Source organism: Poecile atricapillus, chromosome 18, assembly GCF_030490865.1.
Source record: "Poecile atricapillus isolate bPoeAtr1 chromosome 18, bPoeAtr1.hap1, whole genome shotgun sequence".
Lineage (NCBI taxonomy): Eukaryota > Metazoa > Chordata > Aves > Passeriformes > Paridae > Poecile > Poecile atricapillus.
This window is the reverse complement of record NC_081266.1, coordinates 2,590,303-2,602,983: the sequence shown is the minus strand read 5'-3', so window position 1 is coordinate 2,602,983 and position 12,681 is coordinate 2,590,303. Positions and strand designations below refer to the sequence as shown.

The 12,681-nt window shown below is 38.3% G+C and overlaps 1 protein-coding gene across 2 annotated transcripts in view; it reads left to right on the top strand.

The window, feature by feature from the left end:
* AEBP2 (AE binding protein 2) overlaps positions 1-2,649 on the top strand; it is a 43,512-nt gene extending 40,863 nt beyond the window's left edge. For both annotated transcript variants that reach the window (XM_058852994.1, XM_058852993.1), the window contains one exon: positions 513-2,649. In XM_058852994.1, coding sequence (XP_058708977.1) covers positions 513-543 — 31 coding nt within the window. In that variant the 3' untranslated portion in view covers positions 544-2,649. The remainder of the gene's footprint in view (positions 1-512) is intronic.
* Positions 2,650-12,681: the final 10,032 nt, after the last annotated feature.

The following is a 12,681-nucleotide window of genomic DNA, read 5'->3' as shown; positions in this document are numbered from 1 at the left end:
TTTATATTGATTACCTTTACTGAGCTTGACAGATTAGTTTGCTTTGAAAAGAAAAAAGTAACCTTTTAAAATAAAAATTTAATGATTTCTGGATTAAGTCCTTGGAGAAAAATTAGCAAACCTTTCTATCTCTCACAAATAAAATTAAGGTCCCTGCATGTAATGCTGTACTCTATTTTTAGCAGTATGGATCAGTCTGTGATTGAAATGAGCTTTTGGGACCAGCTGAGGGAGCTTAATGATATAAATTTAAAAACCAAAACTTTGCAAGAGGAAAAAGTAGTTAAAGAAATTCAGTGGCAGCTATTAATTTCATGCTAAAATGTCATGCTTTAATAGAAAGTTTGAAATAATTATCTGAAACGTACACTTTCATGAGATCATCTGAAATAGCTCTTGGTTTTAATAAAATGCAAGTAGATTTTGTACAGTCATGACTTCATAATGCATTCAGCTGACTGATACATACATCACCAGGTCTTAATGTAAAGCTGTACCATCTTCTTTTACAGAACAATGCCCCAGAAGAGATTGAAGAGGTAAAAACCAAGCAAGTGGGGACACCTGCAGTCTTAGTCACTGACAATGGATTTAGAAATAAAGTTGCACATTAGTCAAATCCCATCTTTTTTTCTTTTTTCTTTTTTTTTCCTGTTTGTTTTCTTTTGTTTGTTGTTTTTTTGTTAGAGAAATATTTATGCTTAGTGTAAACATTCTGTGAATGAAGTTGATGCTTCCGTGGAATATATTAATATATTACTGTATATCCACATTTTCATGGAATGGTACAGTGGGAGACTGAGCAAACACTCTTCTGGCAACTTAGTGGAACAACTAAAAGGCTTTGCATGCTTGCTTCTTTAAGCTGCTTTTTTCTTTAGTGAATACAGTAGTCTATATTTGATGGAAAGAAAAAGTAACCATCACCATTTCCTCCCGATTCCCAGGAGAACTGTTAACAAGCTATTGGGCTTCCTGTCAATGTTAACTAAATCTAACACATGCCAGACAATAGAACAGCTACCAAGGGATGATCCTGTTGCCCTTTGAGTATGGTGGATAGTAATCATTCGTCATTTGTAATCTTGTGTCCTTTTGCAGATCCCTAAAATATGTTGGATTATGATGTTGAAACAAATGTTGATGGAATGCTTGTCTTTTCCAGTCAACTCTGAGTACATATAGTACGGTTGCAAGATGTTCAGAGTGTTGCAGTCTGTCTGACCCCTTTGCAGGAGTAGTGTAGTGTGTTAATCAGATCTGCTTTGATGTGATCCGTATCAATGGACGGGTTTGGAAAACCTCTTTGTAAGCAGTCAGTGTTACTGGTGATTTATTTTGCTTTTTTGACCCTCTAGGATCCCCATTCACTTGTAAAGTATACTTTATTTGGCCTAATGTTTTCTAGATGTAAAGAAAATGGTATTTTTTAAAAAAAAAAAATTAATCTAGAAATTCAATCCTTTATGCACCAAAGTTGGCTTTGAAAAGGAAAGTAAAATCATTTTCTTGCTTAATAAGCAAGGAGCCGTGGATTTTTTTTAACTGACAAATAGAGATGCGTCTAACCTGTTAGTCTTTGTATGGAGACAAAAATGTTGCATATAGATAATAGGACATTGCTTGTAAATATTTCAGCAGATTTGTAATATATTTTTATATTATGAAATGTACTGTAGATGTTTTTCTAGAGGCATGAAAGTTAAAATGTATATATTACGGTAGAAATAATATTGAAGGATATTGTAATTCACTAGTGCTGCCAGAAGAATTGTTTAAAAAAAGCACCTTCCTTAACAGTAAAAAAAAACCTTCTTTTACATACCTAAGGGACTATATACTACTGTTAGTATCTGTTGTAAGAACAAAAATGCATTGAACATCCTTCCCAGAAATCTTAGAGGGATGAATAGTACCCATAATTAATTCATGGCACTCCTTTCTAATAGTGAACACAGAATTAGTTTTTTCCTTACTGTCGGAAGGAACTAATATGTAAAATTTGTATGGATATATGCAGTCAAACTGCAGAGTTAGTCCTCCTTGTTGGGGAGGAATTTACTACAGTGAAACTAATAACCAGCAGTTTTTACACTAAATTTTTATTAAATAGATTAAGACTTAAAGTAACCCTTTGGTTGCAGAAGTGAGCATATCCTAATGTAATACAAATGCATTCTGCATTGGTACTGACATGAGTCTTGCTTAGCTCCAGTGGGTTAAAAATGTTACTTATATACACAAAAAAGTAATCTTATCAACGATATGAAGTGCAGATTAAAAGCACCACTAATATAAGATGTTCTGGAATGGTTGTTTAATAAGGGTATTATTCATAAAATCTGTAGTGACGTGACTTTATTTTTGGAAAAAATGCAGTGTTTTGGTTTTTTATTTTATTTTATTTTTTTTGCTTGAGCACTTCACCTACTGCTTTTTCTGTACCTATAAAGTAATCCGTAATCCTTGTTTCTTTTTTTTTTTTTTAATTTGTTATAAAATTGCCAAATAGAAGTGTTTCAGATATAGTTTGTATTTGTATTTTTTTAATTTTATTGCTTCATGAATTTCTTGTAAGTCATTTATAATTGACAGATGATTGTAGACCTTGCCTGAGTATTTTTTCTAATAAAACAAAGCAAACAAACCTCATAAGCTTCAGAATTGTAAGATTTCAATGGAGATTTCAAAAACAAGCATAAAAAACCCACTGTTTCCTCTGTAAGTTGTAACACACACCATTACAGAAGGGGGAATTCATGGAGTCAAGTAATGTGGTGGTCATGTAAAATGTGACTTTTCTTGGGTTTGAGAAAATTATTATCTGGTGTTCTCATAGCAGAGTTTCTGCTTTGGAAGGAAAACTCAGTTTAAATAACAAATATGTGTGAAGAAATGGTTATATTGGAGTTAATTAAACTTTCCAGTCAAAAGGTAAGTGGACATTTGGCTGGTTTTTACCTTGTAGTTACTGAAGTGAATTGCTAAATTTTGTTGTGTTTGAACCGTGCTTGAAAGTTGTTTTCATTCTGTAAATTTTGGAATTACTTGGTGGTGTTTTCTTTGAAATGGCAGTCCTGTTCTCTAAAGCTCTGCTGTAGTTTTTGTGTGTGCCCCTGGGTAGGTTTCACCTTTATCAGAATACCAGGTACATGGAACTGCCACGGTGTGCTGGGGGGCACTGATCACTTTGTTCTGAAAATAATCTTATTCTTACTCTAGAGAAGCATTTCTGAAATAATTGGCCTCTCCCCTTTTAAGTAATTCCATGTGCTTTGTTTTGGGATGTTTGGGATGTAACATTTAAAGGTTTGTCCCTGTCTTTCTCAACAACATTTTTTTTCATGTTAGGTTTTCCAGCCATCTACAGATTGCATTCCCTCCCAGCTTGAGTGTTTATTTTCTTTGTAGAGAAATGTCAGCTCCTTGAAAGTCAGACTTTTCAGGAGTTGCAGTGCACACAAATATCTGTGTTCAAAATCCCATTCTTTTGGAATGTGTTGGCTTGAATTGTACAGTTATTCTAAAATGGAATAACAGGATTTTTGGGTGAGGGCTTGTGTTCTAGGCTCAAAGACCAGCTCTGCCTGTTGCTTAAGTGGATGGAAATTTTTGTATGGGAAAACTTGCTGGCATTTGGGCATAGCACATAGCTGATTGTTTGATAATAGATCTTACTCTGTTTGCTAAATTACCTTAAGAATCTGTTTATTAAAGACAGAGCAGAAACAAATTGGTATAGTATATTTTCTCAAATTACTGTTGGTCTTTCAGATTTTGGCCAAAATGTGCGATAGGTTGCACTGTATTTTCCCTCTATAGTCCATGAAGTAATTATGTCAGCCATTTCAAATTGAATTGTACATTAATTATGGACTAGCTTCAGTTGGAACAAACAGGTGAATTGTGTTCAAACATGCATTGTTTTTAATAATCGGAATTCAAGTGGTTGATTTCTCTTCCCTTCAGCTTTTCACTCCTGTGTATGAATTAATTAGTGCAGAAGCCTGGTCTTGTTCAGTACTTCAGTCAGAAATTCAGGACTTATTCTCACTTAATGCTTTCTTGCCTTGATATTTTAAATTTGTGAGTGAACCTTTCATAACTATTCCTCATGTCCTATTAATGTATGACAAGTACAGAAGAAAAAAATTGTGTAGTAGAAAAGTTGGCTTTTAAAAAAGCCACTGAATCTATGGCAGCTTTCAGCTATTGGTGTTTATTTATTCCAAGCAAAGAATATTCTGGTAAACTTTGTTGAATCAACTTTTATTAAAAACTCTGTATTATGTTTTGGTGGAGGGGGAGATAAGCACCACCTGCATTAACGTTGTGAGCAACACAAAAACAATTTGTAATTTCTGAAATGACTTAAAAATAGATACCAGTTCTGATATATAGCAGCTTGCTGTCCTTTTGGGGGTGATAGCAGAATTGGGAGTCACCTCTTGTTATTCACAGGGCTTCAGTGCTGAGCTGTCCTCATGGAGCTTGTGCAGTGACCCAGCCCAGGAGTCGATGTTCTCTTGGGTGCAGAGGATGGAGATGCTGCTTGTGAGTTTGGTGGCTGTTGGAAGGTTGAGGGTTCATAATACTGTGCTGAGCTCTAGGCTGGCAGGAACTGTGATTTAGAGATCTAGGGCTCATTTCCCCTTCTCTCCCACATACACTCATGCATTTATCTCTTACCTAGAGAGGAGTTAAAATCAGGACATGTCTGATGTCGTAATGTGGCTTTACGGTGGAGTGAGGCAATGTAGTTCTTAAAAGAGAATAAAATTGTGTTGATTACATACAAAAAGTGGGCTGTTGGTTGTCAGCCAGTTGTGGATGAATTCAAGTCCTGCAGTTGTTTGTGAAGATTAATGTGCTGTGATTGATGCTACATTATTTGTTTTTCCTAATTCTAAAACTGGCCCTTTGAACTTTTGTAAATCCTCCTTGGTAGTAAAGCAACAAATACTAAGTAATATGATAAATCTGTTTATTTCTTCTCAAATGAGAGATAATTGCTGATAACATCCCCTTGGCTTGGCTTGTGTACAGGAGATTTGAGTCCTGTCTGTTGGACGCTGTTCAAAAGAATTGTCAGCTTTTAATATCCTTTCGTCTTGGTGCTTTGCCTGTGTTTGTAGCCTCAGTGGAGGATGAGAGATCCCCACACAGATTTACTGTGAAGAACTGCCTATGGTTTGAGGCAGTCAGTAGCCCTTCTCAATCAAGGACTATTGACTGTCTCAAAGGGTGGGACTTGGAGAAAAAGATAAACTTGGAGACCTTGTGAAGTGATAAAAGAGAATCCCTTTGGTCAGTTGGGTCAGCTGCCCTGGTTCTGCCATGGGCACCCCCAGCCCACTCCCTGGCAGGGCAGCATGAGAAGCTGACAAGCCCTTGACTGAGAATAAGCTCTGCTCAGCAAAAAGTAAAAGATCATTGTGATACCAGCACACTTGTCATGCTAAATCCAAACCAGCACTGTACCAGCTACTGAGAAGAAAATTAACACCATGCCAGCTGAAACTAGGACATAGTGCTGGAAATGCAATGCCCCATTCAGCCTCTGAGATCTCCTTTTTCTCAATATCATTGCTCAGTCATGTTTTTTTGGCTCGTTTCATCCATGAAATGTCGTGTCTGTGCTCATGTAGCTCTGTGGGATTTGCATGCAGAGTCTGACCAATGCCTTGTTGACTTTAGGAGGACATGGTTACGGATATCTGACTTCTCTACCTCTGTTCAAAGCTGTTGTCTGAAACCCAGGTTGTGAAATCATGGGGATTGGAACAGGATGTTGCTCGTGATATATTTAAGCCAAAATGGTCAACATGAGCCACTTAAATGTGTCTAGGCACTGAAACAGATGTTTGGATTTACATAATTTCAAGGCCAAAAAATCAGTAAATGTATTGTTTTGGGAGCAAAGCCTTGGAATGTGAGATTCGAGACTGCCCCTAAGCAATAAAAGCATTTTAAACAATTCTGATTTTAAATATTTTGCAGCTTTTGCTTGCTAAATATGAGGCAGGGGCTTGGACCCTGCTTGCTTTTTCTTACTTCATGTCATAAATATTCTCTCCTAGAGCATGGAAAATAAGTCAATTACACTTAAAACTGTTTATTGCAGGGCAGATGTGTGCATACAGCAACTGTAGCTGAAAGCCCAAGTATTTAATTAGCAGTTGCCTGCAGCTGGATTCTTTCTTTTTAAACAAGTGAGGAGGTAGGAAAGCAGAAAGGGATGTCATGAGACATTCTGCTGACAGTGAGCAAGTTCATGTGTAATTACCAAAAATTTTCCTCTGCCCTTGGAGCCATCATGTGGTGTTGCTGCCTTTTCATTGTGCTGTGCAGTCATCCATGAATTTCCATGTCCTCGCTGCCCAGACACCTGTGGTTCCTCAGTCAAGTAACATTTGCTGGGGTTGTGTGGCTTTGAGAAAGGAGGATCATAGATCTGAAGTTTCTTAATAATCCTGTGCTCATCTGTTAAGTTTTTTTGTAACTGTTCCCTCTACAGTTGTTGAGAGTTTGCCATTGATTTGAAGACTGAAGATTTGTTACAGTCTGAGTTCAGAATGTGGAAAGACTTTGCCCATGGGCAGAGCTGTATGATTTGCTGCTGGAGGTGTAACAAAGGTTCTATAGGTCAAATCCGTAGTGGTGGTAGTTCTTTGTGTGTTTCACATCTCATTGACTAGTTACAAATAGCTTTTAAAAAGAGCAGATGCAGATAAATGTTGCATGTATGTTATAAAAATTTCAGAGAGCTGGTTTGTGGATAAGAGGTGGCCTCTGTCTTAAACTAAACTGCATTTCTTTTTCAGAAAGTGAATTCACTTTCAGAAGTGAATTGATGTGGAAGAAAGGTGCAAATAAAAGCTTACCTTGGCTGATGCTTTATCTGGGTAATTACTGCAAGCTGTACAAACTGCTCATAGTAGTTACTGATATATTTCTCTCCTTGGATCCCTTTTTTATTTTACTTCTTGGCTAAAATATTTGTTAATTTTAATCATAGAAGGTATTTCTTAATTTAGTAACTATTTCATGCATTCCAGTGGGAGCTGATTTTAGCAGTAGAGGATTCAAAGATATTTTAAGCTGGAAGACAGTAAATATCAAGTAAATACCCAGACATGCAGCCACACACTCTGCAGTTTACAGAAAATACAAATGATGTTCCTGTCCCACCCCAGTGTTCTCCCAGGTGCTCAGATCCCACACGGTAACAGTACATTTCCACTGTGTGTGTGTGTTTTAGGATCAAATCTAATTTCAAAATGCTCTGTGACCAAAAGGTGGCAGCAGCCTACCACACTAAACTGTGCAGAAACAAATATATCACTTGGTGCTGAGAGTGCTGGAAGCTGCTTTTCTAAAGCAGTTTGGGTTGTTGATACAGGATGCAGTTGTGTGTTAACTCCAGCTCTCCTTGCTGCTTTTCTGCTCGGTCTGTGTCTCTCAGATGTTGCAGAGGAGAAGAGAAACTGCCTTACCTTTTAATAAAACTGACTCCTAAGACTGAAAATTCTTGAAAGTTATGTTATTACCCAAATACTGAAAAGATTGAACATTGTCACATTTTGTAAAATGTGCCTGGGTAATTATGGTGCTTGAGCACTTTCTTTGATTACATTTTTGTTGCCAGTGATGCCCAAGATTGCACATTTGACCACATGTTCACTCCTAAAGCAGCATGGCAGCAATTCTGTATTTTTTGTTCAAGTAGGTTTCATATCAAATGTAATTGTTTAGGTAATCATATTATTGGTGTTTGGGCTTTTTTCCCCTCCCAAAATGAAAAATTGGGTAATTTCAGCATGAGCTAAAAACAAACAGACCCAAACCAAACAACTTTTATGTTCCTGTAAATTGCAAAGCTTTTCAGATTACTATCCACGAAAAGTGCTGCTGGAATCAGAACCATGATTTCTCTGTAACTGATTAACCCTTTCACAGGAAAATTAATTTTTTTTTTTGTCTGAAAGATGGGTAACCATGTACAAGGCAGGATTAAAGCAAACTTCCAAAGCTCACAGCTGCAGTTGGCCTTAGACTTGTCCAGTAGTATTTGTAGAACTCTGAAAAAAACCTTTTTCCAAAAAGTGGTGTTACTTGGTTTGCTTTCTGCTGTATTTCTTACTTAGTCTGAGGTCTCTAATGGCATTTGATGCCCCAACACTTTGCTGTGCATCTGCTGTTTTGTAGCAATGACCTACATAACCTTTATCCTTCAGTAAATGAGGGATGGTGGGACATGATTCTGTTCCCAGTAAGGAAAGGAATTGGTTTGCATCTCTGCATGAGTGGTGCAGGGTAATGCAGTGAGCAGAGTCGTGATATGCCCAGGGAAGTGGGTGATTCACCATCCTTGGAAGTGTTTAGGAAACGTGGATGTTTTAGTGGGGACACTTTAGTGATGAACATTGCTGGGTTAACAGGTGCATCTTGGAGAACTGTTCCAACCCTAGCTATTCCATGATTCTGTGATGTGCAGTGTCCCTCTTGTTTATCCTTAAAGCCTGAAATTCAAGCTGACACTTGAAGAACTGTCCTGCACGGCTACATGAGGAAGGACACAGCAGTGGATAAAGCTGTGCCTCACATCTAACCCAGGAATTTTAGACCCTGAGCCTTCTCTCATCCCAAACCGTCTGGCTGGTGTTCTCATTGTGTCATCGAGCAGTTGCCTGGACAGTGGCCAGTTTCTCACCACCCTCTGTGGCTTTTTAGGGATTCCAGTAATGTCACTGCCAAGTTCCTGGTGCACTTGTGGTTAGTCTTGGGCTCTTTGCACTTTCAGGTAGAGCTCAGCACACTGTGTGTGCAGTGGGATCGTACTTTCCAGTTTCTGGACAACAATGAGGGCCAAAAATACATGAGATTAACGGCAGACAAGTGTGAAACAAAGGCAACACCTCAATCTAGACTTAAATCTTACTACTGCTATGGCAAGGGGAAGGTGGTAAGAGGGAGGTTTCTTACACAGCCTCTTTTCTCTGCCTGCAGGTCCAGTTCTTGATTTGATGGGGAATAAACGTGTTTGGGGGAGGGGAAGAGTTGGCAAGCATCTCAGCTATGTAAGAATTTGTTGAGCCAAATTCAGTGTTGTTGTTCTGCTCAGTAGTCATCCAGAATGGGTGCTAAACACTGCCAAAGCAGAAGTATAGAATTTATTTACTTGTTCTGCCATCATGTGGAAGGCAAGGGATGATTATGAATCTAGAAATAATGGGATAGGGTAAATGAGTCACAGTTGAAAACTGGACTGAGATGTTCTGAGGGATTTTTTGTAGTGATATAATTGTGTTTTTTTTCCACTTTTCTGCAAGGTAAGTTGTTTTCAAATGATCCCTGAGGGTTTGAGGTTTTTTTGATATTGGCAAGGTGCTCATCAGAAGTTGAAGAAGAAATCAGATTGTCTTGTTTGTAATCTACAGTGCAAGTTGTTTTTTATCTACAAGCTTTCTAATCAGCATCTTTCTCTAAGTGGAAGATGCACTTACTCTACATGTGGATTTCCTCCCTGCCCCCAAGAGCAGTGGCATCACCTGATCTTTAGGTTTTGAGTTCTATAACTTGGGTAGCTATTTTGGGTTTGTCCCTGAAATACCTCCTGAATGTGAATATGCAAATGCTGAGTGGCAAACTCCCAGATTGCCTGTGTGCCACAAAGCCAGAGGTCAGCTCATGTAGGGGGTGATTTGAGTCATAACAATGTGTATTCCATGGTCCTTTGTGTGTTTCATAGGATGTGCTGTCGCCTTTATAGTGAGATCTATTGTTTTGTGGTTTGCACAGCCAAAAGGAGCGCGTTTTTCCTATTACTTTTTTTCTTTTAACAAACAGATCCACTTTTTTGGTTGATGTGTTCTGTACACATGGCAGTAATCTGGCAAGTGGTGGCGAGTATGTCACTAGATTCTGGCTGTATACTTAGGAAAGGTTCAGGCTTTCATGGAGCTTAGGAAACTCTTGAAATGACATGTCAGTTATTGGTGTATCTTTTTTGTGCACGGTCACCATTTGTTTTCAATTATGGATAACTTTTTCCAAAGCTGATTTCATTCCAAGCAGTGCCTAAGCATGAGGTCAGTGAGGAGAAATGATTTCTTGGGCAGGTTTTATCTTTCCAGTGGTTAATTTATCACTTCTGTAAATAAAAGATAATCTGAATGCTGCATTCTTTTATATTTCATTGTTAAACTTGAGCCATGCCAAAGAGTAGCGACAGGCAAGATATTTTGCAGTCCTATAAAGAAAAAAAATCGCCAAGTGATAATCCCATTTTTTATTCCAGATGGATGAGGTGATCCATTTCATATCCACCATAATTACAGTTTATGAAGCAGCCAACTCAATACACAAGCTGCCATCTGCACTTCATCAGTTTCTTTTATAACAAGGGACAAAGTTTTTAGCTGTCAGTGGGACAGATGATGTGTCTTTTGAGTGATTGTATATTTTAAAAGTATAAATCCAAAAGTCAACATATCCTGTTCTCATGTGCACTTTCTTCCTCTTTCCTCCTTTGAAGATCAATTGGCTTCAGTTTGGGAGCTATTTTGTGGTCATACCACAGAAGCAGTGCTGATTTGGTTTTGATTTGGGAGTTTTTTGTTGGTTTGTTTTGTTGGTGGGGTTTTTTGTTTGTTTGTATGTTAGTTTCGGTGGGTTGTTTTTTGTTTTTTGGTTTTTTTTAACAGAAAAGGGACAGGAAAATTACAAATGGTTCACAGGGATAAAGCATGAAAGGTGCCTTGAAATCTGAGCTTCTTTAGATTTTCAAACATCTTCCCTATCTAGAGGCTTTTTAGGACAAATCTGGGGTGGTGGTAGAACAGAAAAACCGTTTCATATGTACCCTCTGTTGATGTCCAGCAATTTCTTCTTCATGGGTTGTCATGATTCAACATCTCCAAATTTTTTCACTTTTGCCTTGCAGCTGCAGTGCTCTGTGTTTCCTCCAGCTCCCTTTCTCTGAGGCCAGCTGTGCTGTAATTTCCCAGCACACCAGTGGGCACCAGGGCTTTGGAGGCAGAGGACCTGTGTTCTGTTACTGCTTGGTTTAATAAATTTACTGGCAGAGGGTTTTTACCTTTTCCTGGTGTTGGCACTCACAGGGACACCTCACCTAAACATGACGTGTTTGCCAAAGTTGATGCAATTTGATCCTGAGGTTAACATCAAGTAAGAACGAGGAGAAGGGAGGAGTGAAGGAGTATGGTTCTTAAAACCTTCCTCATATTCATAACTGCTTGAAACTTTTAATTCTCCTGATTACCACTGGATATAAAAATGTGTTTTCAAGCTGCCCTTCCATTCCAGTTTAAGTGTTACACTATAACAATCAGAAAGGCTCCCTGCTTTTAAAAATTGTTACAGAAAAGTAGCCACACAAACTTACCAGGTGTTAAAATGCCACAGAAGTGTGATGAGGGGATTTGTGTCACTTGATGCACAATTGACTTCAGAAATCCATATAAAAAATGGAGAACCAGTGCTTTTGTATTGTTCTGATGGTCTACATCTGATAATTTTTATTTCTGTTGATTTGCATACACAGCTTTTCCCCCCTTATTTTCTAAAATGTTTTGAGGAAAGAAAATCCATTTTGTCTTCAGTCTTCCACAAAGGAAAGGGTACTTTTTGTTACTGTTCAAACAAGTTTTATCAAGAAGTGACTGAAGAAATGTAGGTCTTTTTCCAAGACAGAGATACGAAATGTATCTGCTGTGTAGGAGAACATCTTAACTATTCAGGTTAACCTAATCCTACCCTCATCTGAGTGCTCTGTGATGAATTTGCTGCACAGGTAGTCTCTGAAGATGGACCTCTTTTGTCAGTGCCTCTGGGTCTAAAAAAGTGATTTTTCCCATAATCTTACACTGATGCACAATGTGAATTCCATGCAGTTGATTTTCTGCAGTGGCACCAGGGCTTTTCTTCAGCCAGGTGTATCTGAGAAAGGGCGAGACACCAGACTGGAAAGTGGCTGGGATAAAGATCCCTTTGTGCTTGTTGTACAGACAAGCTCTGGTTTTCTCAGTGCAAAGTCAGCTTATAGTTCTGATGTATTACACCATACCATACTGGATGTGTGGATTCTTTTAAAAAGAAAGAACACTTCTAGAGTTAAAGGAGGAAACAGTAAAGGTCTGCAGCCTAAAGAAATCTCTTGATTTCTTCATCACTAGAGGAATTATCCCTCCCCACCACTAAATGGGGAAATGTGCCCACAAACCATGTTGAAAAGGCAACTTGTCCTGCTGGTAATGCCTTGTTCTGCCTCTCGTTTGTCCTACTGGTCAGGGGACTCTCAGTTCCCTCTGCATGAATTTCTGGGTTCTGGCATGATCGCTGCTTTTGCTGCATTCCTGGTCTGTTTAATGCTGTTAGATAAACGACCCCAAATGACTCCAGTCTTCTGGACCTGTTCACTATTATTAGCAAGGTTCCATGAGAAATCCAGGGGCTGATGCATTAAGCAAGTCCTTCAGTAAACACAAGTTATCAGAAAGTTCTGTTTTAGCAGCAGAGAGTACAGCATGTCTAGGGCTGATGCTTGAGTTAGCTGTACTAGTATTTCTAAATTAACAAAGTATTCACTGTGCTAAGCCTGTTTTATCAGGCAGCTGCCTTTGAGATGATTACGTGAAAGGAAAAATTTTGTAAGATTTT